General features: G+C 41.9%; 1 protein-coding gene across 1 annotated transcript in view; it reads right to left on the minus strand.

Moving 5' to 3' along the window:
* Mertk (MER proto-oncogene, tyrosine kinase) overlaps window positions 1-21377 on the minus strand; it is a 132745-nt gene that overhangs the window by 93740 nt on the left and 17628 nt on the right. The window contains exon 2 of the mRNA XM_042695402.1: window positions 10199-10616. Coding sequence (XP_042551336.1) covers window positions 10199-10616 — 418 coding nt within the window. The remainder of the gene's footprint in view (window positions 1-10198; window positions 10617-21377) is intronic.

A 21377-nucleotide genomic window follows, 5' to 3' on the forward strand; every position in this document is an offset into this window, starting at 1 on the left:
GGTAGAACACCAGCCTTGAGTAAAAAGTCAAGCCAGAGGCCTTGAGTTTAAGCCCCAACACCAATACAAAAACATATATAAACAAATATATATGTACACATACACACATATTCACCATTTTAGCCCATATATAGTTTATATTTTATACAATATATTTTAACCATATATATTAAAGTGGTGAATTTCATATTACAAGTAGTTTACCACATGTAAACCTCTTTTTAATATATAAATGAAAATAGCCACTGATCAGCTCCCTGTTTTCACCAGCTACCGCTCAAATAATGCTGGTACTGGAAGATTCAATGGATAACCAAGTAAAGGGAACTTTGAGCTAAGAGCAAGGCTGGGAAAATGTAGCAAGTCAGTAACTTTCAGGCATCTGTGATTAAGTACTTTGCCCACAGATGGTCTGGCTAAAAAAACTCATGTTCTTTTCTAGATTTCTGCTAGCTGTTCATGTATGATTCCAATTTGTTTCACAGCCACCCAAAGAAGTGAGATAACTAACAGGCCTAGTGCTGGTGGCTCACATCTGTAATAGCTACCCTTGAGGCAAAGAGATCCAGAGGATCACAGTTCAAAACCGGCCCAGGCAGCAAAGTCTGAGACTTCAACTTCAATTAACTCACAAAACACAGGGCTGAAGCTGGGTGCTGGAGTCTCATGCCTGTAATCTTAAGCTTCTCAGATCTAAAGGTTGTAGATCAAAGCCAACCCAAGAAGGAAAGTTCTATGAGCCTCTTATCTCCAATTAACCACCAAAAAGCTGAAACTGGAGCCATGACTCAGTAGTACAGTGCTAGCCTTGAACCACAAAATTCAGTGACAACCTGTAGGCATCTCATGATGGCAGTGGCCTGTTCAGAAATAGGGTCCTCAATGGGCAAAGGATTTGGGGGGAACCAAGTTGACAACTCACCTTCTTGTCTAATATCAGGGATTGAACCCAGAGCCTTGCACTCTACTATGAGCCAGGCACTCAACTTCACATTTTGACAGAGAAAGTTAACTGAGAAAGTAAAATCATTCTGGCTTTAGTCAATGGACACTTATGCCAGAATCAGGTGAGTTCTGAGAATCCCTAGACTAAACAGAAAACAAACAACAAATCCTCTTTTCCTTCTTCATAAATCCCCTGATAAACAAATCTGCCAGCTTCAAAGAACTTCCATTTTTGCTTGTACTTGAGAGTTGTTCTTTCCAGTCTCAAAGTCTGAGGTTACTACCTTTCTAGGCTGCTCTATCTGAGAAGGACATAGAAAGCCATGGGATTTTTACACATTATCCAAATATTAGGGCTAATAATATCTCAGAAATTATAGTCTCCTTTGAAAAGTCTAAGGACAAGTCCTTGATCAAGCCATGTCCTGGAGCTTGGATGTCCAGAGGATGTTGGAGGTAGATGCAGTGGGATATTGGTTAAGGGAGAGCCGAGGAGGGCAGCCCCACCATCAAGTCCCACAGAGGGAGATAGGCAAATGCTCATCAGTCTGAGTCCACACCAATCAGCTCTAGACCAGGAAAACAGAATGGCTGTGAGGACTTTTAGTATTAGCCAACAAGCTATTTATTTCTGGCAGTACTGAGGTTTGAAGTCAGGGCTTCATACTTGCTAGGCAGGTATACTACCACCTGAGCCACAGCCTTATCCCTTGTTACTGCTGTTATTTTTTTCAGGTAGGGTCTTGTAAATTTTGCCTGGGACAACCTGGACCACAACCCACCTACTGCTTCCTGGGTAGCTGTGATGGCAGGCTTGTGCCAGCACTTCTGGGTTTGCACTTGAGATCGGATCTCACTAACTTTTTGCCTGGACTGTCCTCAGACCTTGATTCTTCTGCTCTCTGCCTCCTGAGGAGCTTGAATCACAGGCATGAGCCATTATGTATGACCCAAGCTATTAATACACCAACCTATTAGCAGCCATTAGTGTTTTCTACATCTATTAATGAAAGATGAGTCCTGGCCATATCAATAATACCAGACATCAATGGAAATGGGGGAAAACAGAGCAAATTATTGTCAGAGAATATAGATCTATCTCAAGAGCAACTGTGGAAATTTCTTTCCATTTATACTCTCAACCTTGACATTTTTAAAGCATTTTTTTAGAGGTACTGGGGTTTGAACTCAGGACCTCATACATTTTAGTCAGGAACTCTACTACAGAGACATTCCTCCAGCCATTTTGCCCTGGGTGCCCTCTTTTTCTTTCTGTTTCTCTTTCTCCCTCTCTCTTTCTCCCCCTACCTCCCTCACCTCTTTCTTTCTTTTCCTTCTTTCTTTGTTTTTTTCTTTCTTTCTTTCCCTCTTTCTTTCTTTCTCTTTTTTCTTTCTTTTTTTTTGGATATTGCTTCCCACATATGCCTGGGCCACAATCCACCTCTTTTAGGCTTCCTATCGTTGCTGGGATGACAGGATTGTGCCACTATGTCCATTTTCCCTCTGTTGAGATGGAGTTTCAGAAACTTTTCTGTCCAGACTGGCCTCAAACCCTAATCTTCCCTTCATAGCCTCCAAAGCAGCTAGGACAACAGATGTAAACCATTAGCACCTGGTTAAAAAAAATGCTTTCCAGACTGGAGGTACCTCAGAAAGCTAAAAATAGACCTCCCCTATGACCCAGTCATACCACTTCTAGGCATCTACCCTGAACAACAGGAACCAATATACAAGGACACGTGCACCTCCATGTTTATTGCAGCACTGTTCACAATAGCTAGGATATGGAAACAACCTAGATGCCCCACCACAGATGAATGGTTCCCAAAATTGTTGTACCTATATACAATGGAATATTATGCAGCCATTAGAAAGGACAAAATAATGGCATTTGCAGGGAAATGGATGGAACTAGAACATTTTGAGTGAGGTAAGCTAAGAGCAAAGAGACAAACAGCATATGGTCTCCTTGATATGTAGATGCTAAAGCCAAAATGCAAGGAGATTCAACAAAGTAAATAAGACTCAAGAAACAAAGGACCTCCACTCATCTTGTCATACTATTTCTAAATGACCCAATGTAGCTGACCACATAAATGGTATATATACACATCTGAGGGAAGCTAGGAGGAGGGCACAGAAACAGAGGGAAATGGGAAAACATACAACAGAGGGGCCCATCAGCTGCACTAGACATTGATGAAAATGAACTAAGCAACTCAAGGGCAGTGATAGGAGGAAGGGAATGAGTGGGAAAGAGAGAACAGTTTACACTAAGCAAAAGGAAAGAAATATACATATCACCTGGTGTGGAAGAAATAGCTGTATTATCAAAGCTCATAGAATTCACAAACTTTATAGACCACGATAATGACAATTTATCTTATGAGGGTTAGAATGTGTTTGTGACTTTAACTAAGCATCATTATCTCACAATACTGTGAAATGTGTGAAATTTATGCAATCACTTAATCACAATAAAAATTATAAAAACGCTTTCCTTTTGTAATTTTATTTTAATTCTTTTATATTTCTGTTGTTTCATAACAGCAGATTGCAGTGCCATATAACAGCCACAAATATGCTTTAAAGACTTTTAAGGGCTGGGAAGGTGGCTCAGTGGTAGAGCGCTTGCCTTGCATGCATGAGGCCCTGGGTTCGATTCCTCAGCACCACATAAGCAAAAAGAAAAAAGCCGGAAGTGGCACTGTGGCTCAAGTGGTAGAGCGCTAGCCTTTGAGCTGAAGAGCTGAGGGACAGCGCCCAGGCCCAGAGTTCAGGCCCCACAACTGGACCAAAAAAAAAAGACTTTTAATAATAGAAAAATGTTCACAATGTGTTAATAAATACAATGAATAGAAGATATTACAAGAATGTTACTATTTATGAATAAGATATATAATCATCCATGTAATAGATTATTAATTTGTTTCAAAAATGTTAAATTTACAAATCCTTAGAAAAGTTTTCTTGGGGCTATTATCATTCTTCGTACTTGTTTAGCATTTTCTAAATACACATATTAACATTAAAAATTAACACACATAAGCTAAGACCAAGTACTTCAAAAAAAACTTTTTGGGGATAGGGAGGGGAGAGTGTACTGGGATTTGAACTCCGGTACTTGTGCTTGCTAGCAGGTACTTTTACCATGAACCCATGCATTTAGCCCTGGTTTTTGAGACAGGATCTCACTTCCTGCCTACATCTTCCCAAACTTAGTCTCCAAAGTAGCTAGGATTGCTTGGGCACAATCCACATGTTAGTTTTTCTATTTTATCAAATCTAACAGGTGTGCATCATGCCTGCACCTCTACATTTTGAAAAAGTTCTATGAACTTTTCTGCCCAGCTGGCCTCCAACCATGATTCTTCCAGTCTCAGCCTCCCAAATAGCTATAAACACAAGCGTGAGTCACCCAGAAGTTTAGAAAACCTTTCAGGGACATTCTCATACATGATACCACATCTCCTTCCATGTTTCCAGACCACAGGGGATTTGTATGTAAATGGCTGTGAGCTCCCATCATTCCCATCCTTTCTCCCTCTGTTTCATCTTGAAGTTTGGCTGCCAAGTGTGGAAATCCTCTGTGACAGAAGTTATGCTTCTTCCTAGTCCTGATGCTGGTCCCTCCTCACCCAAATCACACTTAAGATCTGAAGAAAACTAAGCATACTAACATACCCTTGCCACTTCTGACCTTTGAGTCTGTGTCTCCTGCTGACTCTCTTCACAGCCACCATAAGACCGAGTCAGTCATCCTTATCGCAATGACCAGTCATTCTGTTAGCTTCATGTGTCCAACAGATAATAGCTTTCCAGGAAGAAGCAGGGCTGGCCTTTCTTATAACTAGTGTGTACCTGTCTGACTGTTGTGATTTTCAGGGGGAAACCCCTTCTCCTTTTTATCTAAAATGATACCACCAATAAAAGCTAGAGTTTTCTTAGTATAATTTATCACATCCCTTTCTTCCCTTGGGAAGGAAGAACAAAAGGAAGAACAACAGCTCCGGGATGTTGTGGGGAAAGGCAGGAGAAGGGGCTAACAGAAATAAAAGCTCTGGTTCACTAAGACACCTCCTAAACCATACCCACCTTCAGCTAGGACCTAAGACCACATACATGATCAGTCCTTATTTGGACACTGAGGAGTTTGGGATCTGAAGCATGGCATGAGCATGAGTCAAGAAAGTTAAATATAGATGGTCCTCAAGTTATGATAGTTTTACTTACGTATTTTTGTTTTGGATAGTACTGGGGTTTGAACTCAGGGCCCCATACTTGCTAGGCAGGCATTCTACCACATAAGCCATACCCCAGCTGTTTTTGTTTTTGCTATTTTTCAGATAAAAGCCATACCCCAGCTGTTTTTGTTTTTGCTATTTTTCAGATAATCTGACACATTTTTCCTGGACTAATCTGGACAACAGTTTTCCTATCTTTGTCTCCTAGGTAGCTGGAACCACTAATGTGAGCCATACCAGGCCTGTGTGTTGAGACAGTGTCTGGGTATCTTTTTACTCTGATTGACTTGAAACTGTGATTCTCCCAGACTTGGTGTTGTAAGCAGCATATGTTAAAGGCCTAAAACTATTTGTTATTTTTTCACTGGTCCTGAGAACAGATGGATTTCCTTAGGACCTGTGAACTAAGGTAGGGCAAATCTAGCTGCCTATATCATAACTCTGGGCAAGTCATCTCATTCAATGTCTTTATCTAAAAGGCATCAACTTTAGGGTCTTTAGCATCTTCTTCTCTAGCCAGAAACTCCACAACTACTTACATTCTTTTTTTTTTTTTTTTGGTCTATCATGAGGCTTGAACTCTAGATACCATCCTTGAACTCTTCAGCTAAAGGTGAGTGCTCTATCACCTAAGCCACAGTGCCACTTCCAGTTTTCTGGTGGTTAACTGGAGATAAGAGTCTCATGGATTTTCATGCCCAGGCTGGCTTTGAACTGTGATCCTCAGATCTCAGCCTCCTGAGTAGCTAGGATTACAAGTGTGAGCCACCAGCGCCCAGCTACTTTCACTATAATTTACTTCCTTGAATCACATCTGAAAACTCCTGTGCCATCTGAATATTTCCTTAATAAAGTAGACGAATAGATAGGGTGCCAGTGGCTCAAGCCTGTAATCCTAGATATTGAAGATGCTGAGACTTACAGGCTTGTGGTTCAATGCCAGTCCAGGCAGAAAAGTCTGTGAGACACCATCTGCAATTAGACAACAAAATGCTACGTGGGAGGCATGGCTAAAATGGTAGTGAACCAGCCATGAGAAAGTAAGCCAAACAAGCTTAAAGCCCCGAGTTCAAGCTTTATGCCCAGTTGCCAGAAAAAAAAAGGAGAAAATGTAAAGATGGATTTAATATTTTCTGAGTGCTACCAAACTCAGGTGAATATCTCTCATTTGTAAGACTTCTGACTACTAAATTTGCTTGGGCTTCATTTGGAGTTTAGATATTTCTCTTTCAGAATGGGTTCATGTACAATATGCTGAATACAAACAAAAGAATGAATTCTATTCTAAGGTTCTCAAACTATCACCCAGCTCATCTTCTGAACTCTAAAGACAAAAATCCAAAATAAGAACCCAATTATGCTAAGCTTACCAAGTCTCCAACTTTTAAAATGGCCCCTTCCAGGTGTCAAGGACTCACATCTGTGATCCTAGCTACTTAGGAGGCTGAGATTTAAAGATCCAAGTTCAAGGCCAGCCAAGACAGGCTAATGTCTCCATTAGCCAGCAAAAAGCCAGAACTGGAGGTATAGATCAAGTGGTAGAGCACCAGCCCTGAACAAAAAAGCTAAGGGTCAGCATGTGGGCCGAGTTCAAGCTCCACCATTGGAACCCACACACACCCCTACACATTATTGGCACACCCACACCCAACATCCCCCCCGCCCCCACATACACACAAGTTCCTTAGAGCAGACCTAGATGGCAGCTGAATTCACCCAAGTGACACCTGAGACCATGTATTTCTTTGTCATTAAATGACCCCTGATTCATTTGTTATGAAATGATTATTTTACTGTTTTCCTTAGATGTTGTGCCTATAGAAAGGTACAGCATCAAATTCTTTATTAGATGCAGGAAAAAACAATAGACAAAAACTCCTGAGGGGCCTCAGCCATCTTGATAGACCCAGCATAGTTAAATCTACCCAGGGAAATCATGGAAGTTTGTTCTTTGCCCTCTGAGAGGTTACCCAGTGACCAAGACTACAGGCTAGGAAAAATAAATAAATGAATAAATAGTATGTCCCAAGGAAATAGAGAGAGAGCAAATTCTGACAGAGCAAACTATGGTAGAGGTTGTTAGGTCTGTGCTGACTGCAAATTCATTTTCTAAAAAGGAAACATAAAATGATTTACTAGAGGCTTGACAGAGTATGGTATTGTGCCAAATGTCAGGTCAGAAAAAGTGAAAACAGACCAGATCAAAGAGGGCTCCATTCATGGGTAGAGGTTTTGCAGAGAAGGCTTTTGCTTTTACTCCAAGTGGCTCTGACCTCATTTTGAGGTACTGATTACAGGCCAACCCATCTGTACAATTGTATACACAAAGATCTGGTACGAAATACAAAACCAACAAACCTTCAGGTTAAAAAAAGTCCATCTGAATGGAGGCCAGGAAGAGGGTGGGGGCTGCTTCTCCAGCACCAAATGTACTGAGATCAAAAGCCTCAGATCTGGGGCTCCACAGCATACTGGATAGCCTCAGCTCACAATAACGTATCCGATATTTTATGAAGATCTTCATAAAAGGAGCTCAAGGACTCCAAATATAAAGGTATGATAAGGACAGGCAAATGCTGGTTACTCTGATTTGATCAGTGCACACTGTGTACATGTATATAAACATCACACTGTACCCTGTTAATACATACAAGCTAATAAAGGTGCCAGATGCTGGTGACACATGCTTATAATTCTAGCTATTCAGGAGGATTAGATCTGAGGATCATGGTTCAAAGTGAGCCCAAGCAGAAAAGTCCAAGAGGCTCTATTTCCAACTAACCAGCAATATGCTGGATGAAAGCTATGGATCAAGTGGCAGAGCACCAACTATGAGCAGAAAAAGCCAAATGAGAGTTTAGAGCCCTGAATTCAAGCCAGCCCTAAATAAATAAATATGTCAAGAAAGAACAAAAAAGGGGGTAAGGAAGCAAATAAAACCCACCTCAGGTTAAGAGGAAAGAGTAGTGGGGAGAAGAAAATAGTTCTCTAAAGTATCTGAAACAAGATGACTCAACTTTGAGGGCAATGGAATATTCTAGAAACACTTCCTGCCTTGCCCACTCCTTGTCACCACTAACTCAGTAACCTTACTCTTGGAAAACAAAGCAGAATACTATAATGGTTACCCAGGTGGCTGAAAGGCTACGTCATTTCCTCAGACCATAGATAGCTGCTCCTCCTTCCTCATGCCTGCCATGCGTGAGGGCTACATCAGTACCACAACTGAAAGCAGAAGAAAGGGTTAGATATGGAGGTGTAGAGGCTATAGGCAAATAAAAACCTGAGAGGGGTAGTAGAGCTATGGCTCAAGTAGTAGAGCAACAAAGCTAAGCAAGAGGCAAGGCCCTAAGTCTGAAACCTAGTACTAGCGTGTGCCCATGCACGTTTGCAACACACACACACACACACACACACACACACACACACACACGAAGAAAAGGGGAAGCTAGGAGGGCTGCACTGCTTTAAAAGTCCCCATATCTGGCCAGGCACCACAGTGGCTTATGCCTATAATTCTAACTACTCAGGAGGCTAAGATCTGAGGATCGTGGTTTGAAACCAGCATAGGCAGAAAAGTCAGTAAGACTCTTATCTACAATAAACCACTCAGAAAAATCCAGAAGTGGCACTGTGGCTCAAGTGGTAGAGTCCTAGCCTTGAGCACAAAGAGGCTCAGGGACAGTGTCCAGGCCCTGAGTTTAAGCCCCAAGACCAGAAAAAAAAAAAAAGTCCCCACACCCACCAGGTGATTTTGGCATTTTTCATAGTCCTTAAAAATGTTTCCCTTGTCCTCAGAAAGCTAAATATTGACCTCCCTTATGACCCAGCCATACTACTTCTAGGCATCTATCCTGAACAACAGGAACCAGGATACAAGGACATATGCACCTCCATGTTTATTGCAGCACTGTTCACAATAGCCAGGATATGGAAGCAACCAGATATCCCACTACAGATGAATGGATCCAAAAATTGTGGTATCTATACAGAATGGAATCTTATGCAACCATTAGCAAGGACAAAATAATGGCATTTGCAGGGAAATGGATGGGACCAGAAGAAATCATGTTGAGCAAGGTAAGCCAAGAGCAAAGAGACAAATGGCACATGGTCTCCCTGATAAGTGGATGTTAAATCCAAAATATAAGGTGATACGACAAAATTAACAAGGTTTAAGAAACAAAGGACTTCCACTGATCTAGTCAAATCACTACTAAATAACCCCATGCTGCTGATAACGTATTTGGTACATATGTGTACACAGGAGGGAAACTAGGAGGAGGACACAGAACTAGAGGGAATCAGGGAAAAACATACAACAGCGGGACCCGTCAGCTGCACTGGACATTGATCAAAATGAACTAAGCAACTCAATGGCAGCGATGGGAAGGAAGGAACAGCTGATGCTATGCAAAACAAAAGAAATGTACATGTCACCCAATATGGAAGAAATAACTGTATCGTCAAAGCTCACAGAACTCATAAATGTTATTGACCATGATAGACAATTTGCCCCATGAAAGTTAGAATGTGTTCGTGACTTTAACTAAGCATCACTATCCCACAATACTGTGAAATTTGGGAAACTATGTAATAACTTAATCACAATAAAGAATTTGAAAAAAAAAATGTTTCCCTTGGGTTAGGAGTATAGCTCAGTGGCTCTGGGTTTGAGAGCTAGCACTATAAAAACAATCTCTCCTCATCCCACCTCTTGCCCAAAACACCTTTCCACTCACTGGTGGGCTCACTGGTGTGGCTCTTCAGGAGAGCTGTACTGGAGACCATTAGGGCCAGACTCCACATGCTCTGTTACCACAGACACAGTGGAGCCCAGGTCATCTTGAAGGAAGTTCACAACACCAACAGACAGCTTTTCATCTACACACTCTAGGGAGCAGGATGCCTAACAGCAAACAAGGCTAGTGTTTTACTTAGAAGGCTTTTGCTTTGGGGCAGTATTAGCATAATAACATGTAAAAAAGAAAGGAAGCAAGAGCGCATACCTGAAGGATGATATGATTGATGTCCCTTCATCATCAGGATAAAACTGTGTGATGGAATGATGTGCTCCAAGTAGTTCCTTCCCGTCTTTCCACCAAAAAATACCAGTAGGTTCCAGGTATATACTAGGTATATTGATTGAGCAATTAAACTTGACATCTTTATGCTCAGAAAGTATTATGTGTCCAACTGTGTGATTAAATGCAAGAGGCGGGAGAAGCTTTGAGACCGCAGAGGGCACCTGGGGAAGAACTTTGGGTCCTGGATGTGGTCTTTGTGTCTGGATTGGTGACATCAAGGCAGGCTGGTCTCCACTGGAGAGAGGAAAGGGGAGTGGCCTGTGGTTGACTGGCAGGCTCCCTGGGAAAGGTCCTGGGGATGGTTGGTGCAACTTGGTTTCTCCTTCCACTTCAACAATAACTGCAAAACAGAACATCTGAGTTTAGTCCTCATATCATGAAGAAGAGTTTCTACTTCTTAGGCCAGGATGAGTTTCTACTTCTTAGGCATCCTCAGTGCTCTCAGAAAGGATGAGTAGAATCTTCTTATTATGCACATTTGTCATGTAGTCTCATTACCAAACTCTTGGTTTACTTGTCTCCTTCTGAAGAGTTCCCAGGCAATAAGCCAGGCATGTGGCTCATGTCTGTAATCCCAGCCTTCAGGAGGATGAAGCAAGAAGACCTCAGGTTTATGGGTAGTCTGGACTACAAAGTGAGACCCCTCAAAAAAAATTTTTTGGCAGAAAAATGGAGAGAGGGAGGAGGAACAAATACAGTCATAATACTCAATGTACATATGTAAAAATGTAACTAGGTAACTTGAGGGATGGATGATGGGATGGGGACACATGGTAGAGAACAATGGGAGAGGTGACAACCTAGTCATAAGCTAATATGTTGAATTGAAAGTCCTTTATACAATTACTTGGAAATATTTTTAAACACTATAAAAGAATCAAAATCTACACAGTGAGACCAAAGGAGGATACTCATAGGGGAGGAACACAAAAGCTCAATGTACATATGCCTCCAATCACATAAAATAATATTCATCAAAATGAGTTTCAGGAAATGGAAACAAGAGGGTTTTTTTCTTTGTTCTTTTCTTTTTGTCTTGTGTGTTTGTTCATCTGTCTTTGGGAAGGCAAAGAGTGGCACAGAAATGAAAGGACAAAGAGAGAACAAATGTAGCAGTGGCACTCACTGGACACTATGTTGAAAATGAACGATAAAACTTGTGGATGAGATGCCAGGCACCGGTGGCTCACCCCTATAATCCTAGCTAGGAGGCTGAGATCTGATGATTGAAGTTTAAAGCCAGCCTGGGAAGGAAAGCCCATGAGACTCATCTCCAATTAACTACTAGAAAACTGGAAGTAGCGCTGTGGCTCAAGTGGTAGAGCGCTAGCCTTGAGCTGAAGAGCTAAGGGACAGCTCCCAGGCCCAGAGTTCAAGACCTACGACTGATCAAAAAACAAATAAACAAACTTGCGGATGGGGATGGAAGGAAAAAACTGGGAGAGACCAGGGAAGGGGTTGATGGTCATTACCTGTACTCATTACCTGACATATGTAACTGTAACCCGTCTATACATCACCTTTATAATAACAACAAAAAAGAATTAAAAACTCAAAAATTTAAACATTTAATTATAAGAGAAAAGGAATTTTAAAGAAATAAAATTTCGGGGCTGGGAAGGTGGCTCTAGTGGTAGAGTGCTTGTCTTGCATGCATGAGACCCTGGGTTCGATTCCTCAGCACCACATAAGCAGAAAAAGATGGAAGTGGTGCTGTGGCCCAAGTGGTAGAGCGCTAGCCTTGAGGTGAAGAGCTGAGGGACAGCGCCCAGGCCCAAAGTTCAGGCACCATGACTGGCAAAAGAAAAGAAAAGAAAAGAAAAAGTAATAAAATTTCTCCTACATAGAAAAAATTCTTTTTCTTTAATGGTAACTCATTCCAAGTCCTTCATACCCAACTCTACAGGAAGGTGATGGTACAGAAGGGCTTTCCACCAAAAAACACCAGTGGGTTTCAGGTACATACTAGGTATATGGATTTAGCAATATTTATGCTCAAAAGCATTATGTGTCCAACTGTGTGATTAAATGCAAGAGGTGGGAAACGATCACTTACTGCACATACTACGGCATGAATTTAGTCAATAGTTTTCAAAAAGTTGCTACGGTTCAAAAAAGGAAATGAATGTAGCTTATGTTACCAGACTTGGAGCATTCAGTAAATGCCTGCCTTCTGGAATGAACTGCAGAATATTTCTTATTTCATCTGGCCCACGAGTCTTTCTAAAAATAGAGGCTCGCATCAGTTGTATTTTCAGCCTTTTTAAACACCATTATGGAGCATTCATTCTATGCTGGTTGTTATTTATTCAAACAGGTTGTCAGTGAGCCGTTAATGGGAGAGAGACACAGGCCTGGCACTTTATGCTATGGATTAGTACAGAGGGACCCCCAGCCCTACTCAGTATGTCACACTCTGCTAGGCTCGTGAGTGTGAGTGTGTGTGTATGTGCAGAGGACAGCATAGCTTCTGCTTAGAGCGAAGCAAAGGTTAGTAAATAAGAACCCAGAATGTCCAATTAACTTGAATTTCAGGAAATATAACAAATTTTTGATATAATAAAGGACTTAAGTGGCCATTGAGATATAGAGATCAAAGAAAAAAAGAAAGGGGATCTGGGAAATTTGTCTTAACATGTCATTCTAGATAGCATATTTATTTTTAATTTTTTTATTTTAAAGATACTGTACAGAGGGGTTACAGTTACATAAGTAATGAGTACATTTCCTATCAAGCATTGTTACCCTCTCCTTTGTTTTCCCCCTACCATCCCTTCCCTCCCCATCTCTCCAACTTCTCCTTCCCCCCACCCAAGTTATAAAGTTTGTTTTAAACATAGTGTCTTGTACATCTCATTGTTACAATGGGTCAAGCTATATCTTTGTTTCAGCGTTTTGTTATTTCCCTTCCCCTCCCCAAATTAGAAAGAATGTATATACAAGATGCAGGGCACCTGAATCAAATACAGTGAAAACAGGGGTTATACCCTGGGGAAAGAACATACAAAAGAAACAAAAAAAATCACATAGTACATTAAAAACAACAGCAACAAAGATAAAACCTCTTGTGTCCCTATCTTGGGGTTCATTTCACTTCCCATTATCATTTTTTTTGTGGGTGTGGGGCTTGAACTCTGGGCCTGGGTGCTGTCCCTGCTCTCTTCAGCTCAAGGCGAGTGCTCTACCACTTGAGCCACAGCGCCACTTCTGGGTTTTCTAGTGGTTTATTGGAGATAAGAGTCTCACGGACTTTCCTGCCTAGGCTGGCTTTGAACCGTGCTGCTCAGATCTCAGCCTCCTGAGTAGCTAGGATTACATGCTTGAGCCACCAGCACCTGGCCACATCATCTTATATGATCATATGTACATAGCTTTTGACCTTTTCTGCTTGTCTGGTAAGATTATCCTAGACATATACTAGTTATTGCAAATAAGGGAAACCATGGGACCTATGTTTCTTTCGGTCTGGCTTACTTCACTTAATATAATTTTTTCCAAGTCTTTCCATTTTCTAACAAATGGAGGTGGTGCCATTCTTTCTGATGGAGGCATTCATATCTATTATCTATCTATCTATCTATCTATCTATCTATCTATCTATCTATCTCACATTTTCTTGATCCATTCATCTACTGAGGGGCATCTGGGTTGGTCCATACATTAGCTATGGTGAATAATGCTGTGATAAACATAGTTGTGTTGGTAGCTTTAGTACAGCAAAAACAATCCTTAGCAGAAAGAACAGCGCTGGAGGAATATCAATACCAAATTTCAAACTCTACTACAAAGCCATAGTAATCAAAACAGCTTGGTACTGGCACAAAAACAGACCTGAGGGCCAATGGAATAGAACTGAAGACTCAGAATTGAATCCACAGACCTACAGCCACCTAATCTTCAATAAGGGAGCTAAAAAATAGAATGGAAGAAAGATAGACTCTTCAGTAAACAGGTGCTGGCAAAACTGGTTAGACAACTGTAGAAAACTAAAGCTAGATCCTTATATATCACCCTGCACCAGAATCAACTCCAAATGGAGCAAAGACCCTGAAGTAAAAGCAGAAACCCTGAAAACATTACAGGAAGGAATAGGAGAAATTCTAGGGCTTCCTGGCACAGGCCAAAATTTTCTTAATAAAGACCCAGAAACACAACAAATCAAAGAAAGGTTGGACAAATGGGATTGCGTGAAACTGAAGAGCTTCTGCAAGGCAAAGGATATAGCTAGCAAGATCAATAGAAAGCCCACGGATTGGGAGAAGATCTTTATTAGCCATATAACGGACAAGGGCCTCATATCTAAATATACTTAAAACTCAAAAAATTAAATCTCCTAACAACAAATCCTCAAAGAAACAACTGCCCAATTAATAAGTGAACTAAAGACTTAAAGAGAGACTTCTTTGAAGAGGAAATAAGAATGGCCAATAGAAGCCGGGTGCTGGTGGCTCACGCCTGTAATCCTAGCTACTCAGGAGGCTGAGATCTGAGAATCGCGGTTCAAAGCCAGCCCAGGCAGGAGAGACCATGAGACTCCTATCTCCAATAAACCACTAGAAAACCGGAAGTGGCGCTGTAGCTCAAGTGGTAGAGCGCTCGCCTTGAGCTGAAGAGCTGAGGGACCAGAGTTCAAGCCCCATGACCGACAAAAAAAAAAAAAAAGAATGGCCAATAGACACATGAAGAAATGCTCAACTTCTCTAGCCATAAAAGAAATGCAAATCAAAACAACATTGAAATTCCACCTCACCCCAGTTAGAATGGCTATAATCAAGAACTCTAATAACAACAGATGCTGGAAGGGATGTGGACAGAAGGGACCCTTACTGCATTGTTGGTGGGAGTGTAAACTTGTTCAACCACTCTGGAGAGCAGTATGGAGGTTCCTCAAAAGACTCCACATAGAGCTCCCCTATGACCCAGCAATCCCACTTTGGGGCATAGATAACATATTTCTATCCCTCCACTCTGGCCATTGCTCCAGATCATAAGAACCTCACAGCACGGCTGTTTCCCACTCCAGAACCATTCCCTCCCGGGCGGGTTCTGTAATGGGTCCTCTCTTTAGGTTCTGCCTCCTTAAGGAGTAAGGATGAATGCATGGTAGCTGGTAAGAGATTTACTTCACTGCTTTTCCTTGTCCCAAGGCCTTAGTGGCTGAGACTGCAGGGCCCTCTGGGTGCTTTGGCAGAGGACGACATGCCATTTTGAGGTTTGGGGTATGTGTGTTATGAAAATATGTTAGAGAACTTATCTTAAGGTGATAAATTGTTGTTATTCCAGCAATTTTGGCATTATAATGCTTTCTCTAACCACCACTCCTTCCCTTCTACAGATGGGGAACACTTTTAGAATTATTTCTTGGGGTGTGATGGTAAAGGATGAAATCAGACAAAAAGATTCAGCAGTATAGTAAACTTTATTTATTTCTTTATTTATGTGCTGGTTCTGGGGCTTGAACTTAAGGCATAGGACTATCCCTTAGCTTCTTCATTCAAAGCTAGTGCTTTACTGCCTGAGCCACAGCTCCTTTTATGGCTTTTTTTTTCTTTTTTCTTTTTGGCTTCTTTCTTTCTTTCTTCCTTCCTTCCTTTCTTTCTTTCTTTCCCTCCTTCCTTCCTTCTCTTTCTTTCTTTCCTTCCTTCCTTCCTTCCTTCCTTCTCTTTCTTTCTTTCTTTTTTGTCAGTTAATTGGGGATAAGAGTCTCACGTATTTTCCTGGCCTGGCTGGCTTTGAAGTGCAATCCTCAGATCTCCATCTCCTGAGTAGCTAGGATTACAGGCATGAGCCCCTAGTGCCCAGCTACAAGCCTTTCTAATTGACATGAACATGTTCTCATCAACCTTTTGATAATGAAGGTGGCTTATTAGATGATGGCCATTTCAGGAGACAATTTTCAAAGAATGGTTAGTCTGTTTGAAAGACATATTAAAAGCCCACATCAGAGACTTTACCTGAACATGGTCCTTTCTACATGTGGAAAAGTTGACTGCTTCTGGCTGTAATTTGGGTGGAATGCATAAGAAGTCATTTCTCCCACTTCTCCCAAGGTTGTTCCATTGTGGGGACTGGACAAGCAGCTTAAGTGGGATGAGTAATGTGTTATAGCAAGTTCAGCCAAAGCAGCCTCTGGCTTACCCAGTTAAAAGAAGCTGCTAGGCAGAGTGCATTGGCTCATGCTGGTAATCCTAGCTATTCTGGAGGCAAAGGTCAGAAGTAACCATAAAAGCCAGGTGTGGTAGCATACACCTGTCATCCCAATACAAGGCATAAATAGAAAGATCATGGCCCAGGATGACCCAGGGAAAAGCAAGAGATACTACCTGAAAAATAAGTAAAGCAAAAATGGACATAGTTCAAGTAGTAGAGCACCAGTTCCACTCAGTCCCAAAGTTGGTATTCTCTGTCCTGAATCTGAATATTTCCAATCACCAATCAGCCTTGAATAAATTCCAACTGTTGACTTCCTAAAATCAAGGATTTTGCCACTACCATCTTCTCCCTGAGCTCAGCACAGGAACAGGCCATGGACCATAATTAGCATAAATCAGGGATATTGTGCCTTGTTTTTCTGAACACATTTTCTGCTTACTCAGCAGCTCTAGGGAGCATTTCTGAACCCAGCACGCTGCATGGTGTGGAGCTGAACATCTATGGAATGGGGTTGAGATGTGTGCAGCATTCTACAGGGTATACTGGGAAGAGAGCAGTCCAGAAAAGGGCATTGTGTGACTGGGAGGGGGACAGCGGCAGGACAACTGGCATGTGGTATAGGCACCTTTGCTCTGCATACAGCTAGCTGTATGTCACGCATTTGGGGGTTTGGGGAAGTCAGACTCTTAGATTCAAAATTGGTCAATTAGAGAGATGCCAGTAAAGAGCTTTTTTTCTAGCCAGGTGCTAGTTGCTCATGTCTGTAATCCTAGCACTCAGAAGGCTGAGATTTGAAATCTTGGTTTGAAGTGAGCCCAGGCAGAAAAGTCCATGAGAGTCTTAGCTCCCATTAGCCACCAAAATACTGGAAATGGGCTTGTGGCTCAAGTAATAGAATACCGGCCTTGAGCAAAAAAGCCAAGGAAGAAAGCAAGGTTCTGAGTTCAATTCCTATAACCAACACACACACAAATTTTAATTGATTAATTTAAATATAATACACACACACACACACACACACACACACACACACACACACACACACACACACACACACACACAGGATGAACCAGTGCATCCCATCCCTAAATCCATGAGCAATTTGAGCACACTGTGAGGGCAGCAGGAGGTGAGGTGAATACAGCATAGTGGTTAGCCAGCAGTTCTGTATCCGGATAGCCAAAGGCTACCCAGTCCTTTGTTGCCTCAGACACAACCCCAAGAATCTCTATAACTTTTCTGAGCCCCCAAAGGGAAGAGAGCCTTGGACTCAGGGGCTGACATGAACCAGTCCCACTAGCACACAACATACACTGGCCAGGATGACTATAATTTCTTTTCTCTGACCCCTAGCAATTTCTGACACCAGCTCTTGTGGTGGTGAGGACTGAGACTAGTGATGTCCATCAGAGCTAAGGCATGCAGAATGATGAAACTGGAGCGTGCTTTGGAATGGGAATGGAAGTGTGCTTTGGGTTTGTCATGTCAAAGGCCTCTCAGCTATTAGGAATTAAGTCTCTCCAGGGATGGTTTCAGACCGTCTTTCTTAACATAGGCTCTTTTGATCTTTTTTCTTTTTCTTTTCCTGATAGAGCCTGAATTCAGGGCCCAAGGCACTATTTCTTAATTTTTTTGCTCAAGGCTTGGGACTCTGCCACTTGAATCACAGCTCAACTTTCAGCTTTTGGTGGTTAACTGGAGATAAGAGTCTCACAAACTTTCCTTCCTGGTTTAAACTGTGATCCTCAGATCTCAGCATCCTGAGTAGAACGCTAGCCTTGAGCTAGCATTCTAGCCTTGAGCTGAAGAGCTGAGAGTCAGCGCCCAGGCCCAGGGTTCAGGCCCCACTACCGACAAAAACAAATAAACAAACAAAAGTAGCAGAGTTACAGAAGCTAAAAGAGGTGGTTAGTCAGTATACAAGTCCTATCTAGGGGCAAAGGTAGAACACTTTGGTGGTGGCTACAGTTCGGTTTTACAATTTACAAAAGCACAGTTACATTTATATTCCCAAATTATCCATTATTAATAAGCAGGAACTTCTAATTTCTATATAACCTAAATCAAATATTATATTTCATCTTTAAATTCCCTACTACATTATCTAAGGGCATGAACATTATTTGTCTACCTAGGGAAGCTTTTTCTTTATGCAAACACAACAATTTCTAGATGATAGACACTGAGAAAAAAAAGTATAATATTTCAGCAATAATCACTTGACCTACTCAAGCAGTCCTAAACAGTGCATGGTAATCATTAACTTAAGGCAATATACTTGGAAAAAGCTAAAGGAAGAAAAGGCCATTGTGGGGTAAATGAGCCCTGTGGGCTGCCTTTGTGTACATGTGTAGCTAGCAACACCTGACAAGAAGACCTTGGCCTTGTGTAAGCAGTGGATAGAACTGAGCAGAAAGCAGGGGCTTAGAACAATGACAGAGGAGTTAAGTAGTCAGGAGCCATACTTGCCCCAAGCACTCCCAGCTGCCATACAAGAAGTCCCCCATACCAGGGAAAGCCCAGAGATGAACACAGTGGGAAAGCAAAGCAGTAGCCTAGAAAGTGTTGCGTTGGTAAGGGAAGATTTTTCACCAGGGCCACAGTCAGCACAGGGTTGCCAGGTGAAAACTAGAATATCACTTGACATTTAAATTTCAGATACACATGATCATGTGGCATAAAAAGCTATCTGAAGCCAGAGCTCCAAAGAGTTCATTGCTGACTATTAGGGCCACAGGTCAGCCTTCTGGACCTAGAGCATGAGAGTGAATCAGAAGGGGCAAATGAAGACCCCGATGTGAGGAAAAACTAGCCTTTTCCATCTACCTCACTTCCTTGTCCCTCAGACCCACCCTCCTGCTACCTGGATGGGGATGGAGGCTATCTGCTCCCTCTTGGGGGAAATATGGCTCCTCTAATAAACCTTATAATAATCTTTCTCCTGTGCCTGCCTGACTCTGCATGGTCCCCTAGGATGGATGTGTCCGATCCTCTTACACTTGTGATCAGCTAGCCATGTTAGTTAGGGAGGTATGTCTTGTGTTGAAGGAGTTAAAACAATAAACTGTATTTACCAAGTGTGTGTTGTTTGTTAAAAAGAGAAATATTTATCAGTGGAGTTAAAAGGAATGTTAGTGGGAGCTTTCCACTGACCACATCAACCCCCTCCAACTGTCCTCCTCCCAGCCAGAGGTGATGAGAAGAAATAAAAAAAGCCTTTGATAGGAATTAGAGAATGGCCCCTTTTCTAACCTTGGTAATTAATTGTACTTAGAATGTGAACCTAATTCCTTAACAAGGAGGAGCAACAGTTTGGATTGGGATAAAAAACAGCAAACTGCCCTACATGGTGTGCCTGTCTGTACCCTTTTGCGAAAAAGTAAAATGCCTTGAGGAAATCTCCAGTAACTCTTGTGTGTCTATTCATTTCAGACACCAGAGCCATACATTTTTTAACACTAGCACGCCACGCAAGCTACTGACCTCCCTGAGAGCTGGCTTATTGAGGTGACACCCCTGCTGTCCCTGCTTCCACACATTCCTTTTGGCTAAAGAAGGAGCAATGTGCCTCTCCCCTTGGCCTTGATCATACTCCTCAGCAAGAGCTCCCAAAGGTTTAGATGATGCCTTTAATCTGACTCCTACTTTTTGTTTTGAAGGGGGAGCAGTACTAAGATTCCAACTCAGGACCTCACACTTACTAGGCATATATTCTACCACTGGAACTACAGCCCAACTCTTTCTGTTTTAGTTATTTGGGGGATAGGGTCTTGGATTTGTATTCTGGCTGGCCAGGCCCATGATCTTTCTACACAAGTTTTCATGTAGCTAGGATCACAGGCATGTCCCCCATACCCAACTATTCGTTGAAATTAGGTCTTGCTAACATTTTGCTCGGCTGCCATCAAACTGCAACACTCCTTACTGCCAGCTCCCAAGTAGCTGAGCTACCATATCTGGTGAGAGTCTCCCATTTTTTGACATGGATTCCCTGAAAAAGGCTTACATTTCTGTGTGACTTGGGAGGTAAGGGCCTGAAGAAGGAACATGATGAGAACAACTACTATAGAGCCACAGGAACATGGTTTGACCCCAGCTTAGTCATGCAGTGGCAAGGCGATCTCATGTAAATCACTTATCATCCAAGACTCAATCTCCAGACCAGAGCTGAGAGTTATAGGCAGAACACTAAAGAGTTTGGTGGGTGCAAACATGCAAAAACAACAACAACAACAAAACCCAGCTATTATTTCCAAAACATGGAGCATCTGATCTGACTTGTTTCAGAAATGCAACTAGTGATGCCTGGATCAGCAATACCAGACATATGGAACCGATTATGCTGAGTTAGCCCATTCAACCCCTCACAGAGAAATATGAACACAGAGTATTTACTTAACCAAGGGTTTTCCTTCGCTTTCCCCTTTGTCAGCCTGCCAAGTGTTGCAAAGAGACTCTGAGGCAATGCTTTCTAGCCAAGGTCATGAAGCATCCTCCACCACCTTCCCCCTACTAGTGAGGGGGTGTCTAGGGTTGATTTCCCCCAAGACCCAGATGTGGCTATATAAGAAAGTCTCTTCTGAGAGTCTCTGAGAATCCAAGTTTAAAGCCTCCATCATGCCACTTTCAAACATATAGACCACCAATACCTGCATTATTAACAAAAAACCATTCTTTTAAGGAAGTAAGTATTTCCTTATAAAATATGACTACCTTTGAAAGACTAATCCCTTAGCAACAAATGGTTTGCTAAAATCTTTTTTTAAGTGACAGAGGGCAAAGAATTCTCTCCGAAAGCAGAAGACATATACTTTTCACTATTTTTCTCATTAAGTATACTTTAAAAGGCGGGTATTATATAAAAAAAATTAAATGTCAAAAGACGTCATAGTCAAAACCAAAGAGACCCTGGGTGCTGGTAGCTCACACCTATAATCCTAGCTACTGG

Source organism: Dipodomys spectabilis, unplaced genomic scaffold (assembly GCF_019054845.1).
Source record: "Dipodomys spectabilis isolate Male_0828 unplaced genomic scaffold, ASM1905484v1 ptg000187l, whole genome shotgun sequence".
Classification (NCBI taxonomy): domain Eukaryota; kingdom Metazoa; phylum Chordata; class Mammalia; order Rodentia; family Heteromyidae; genus Dipodomys; species Dipodomys spectabilis.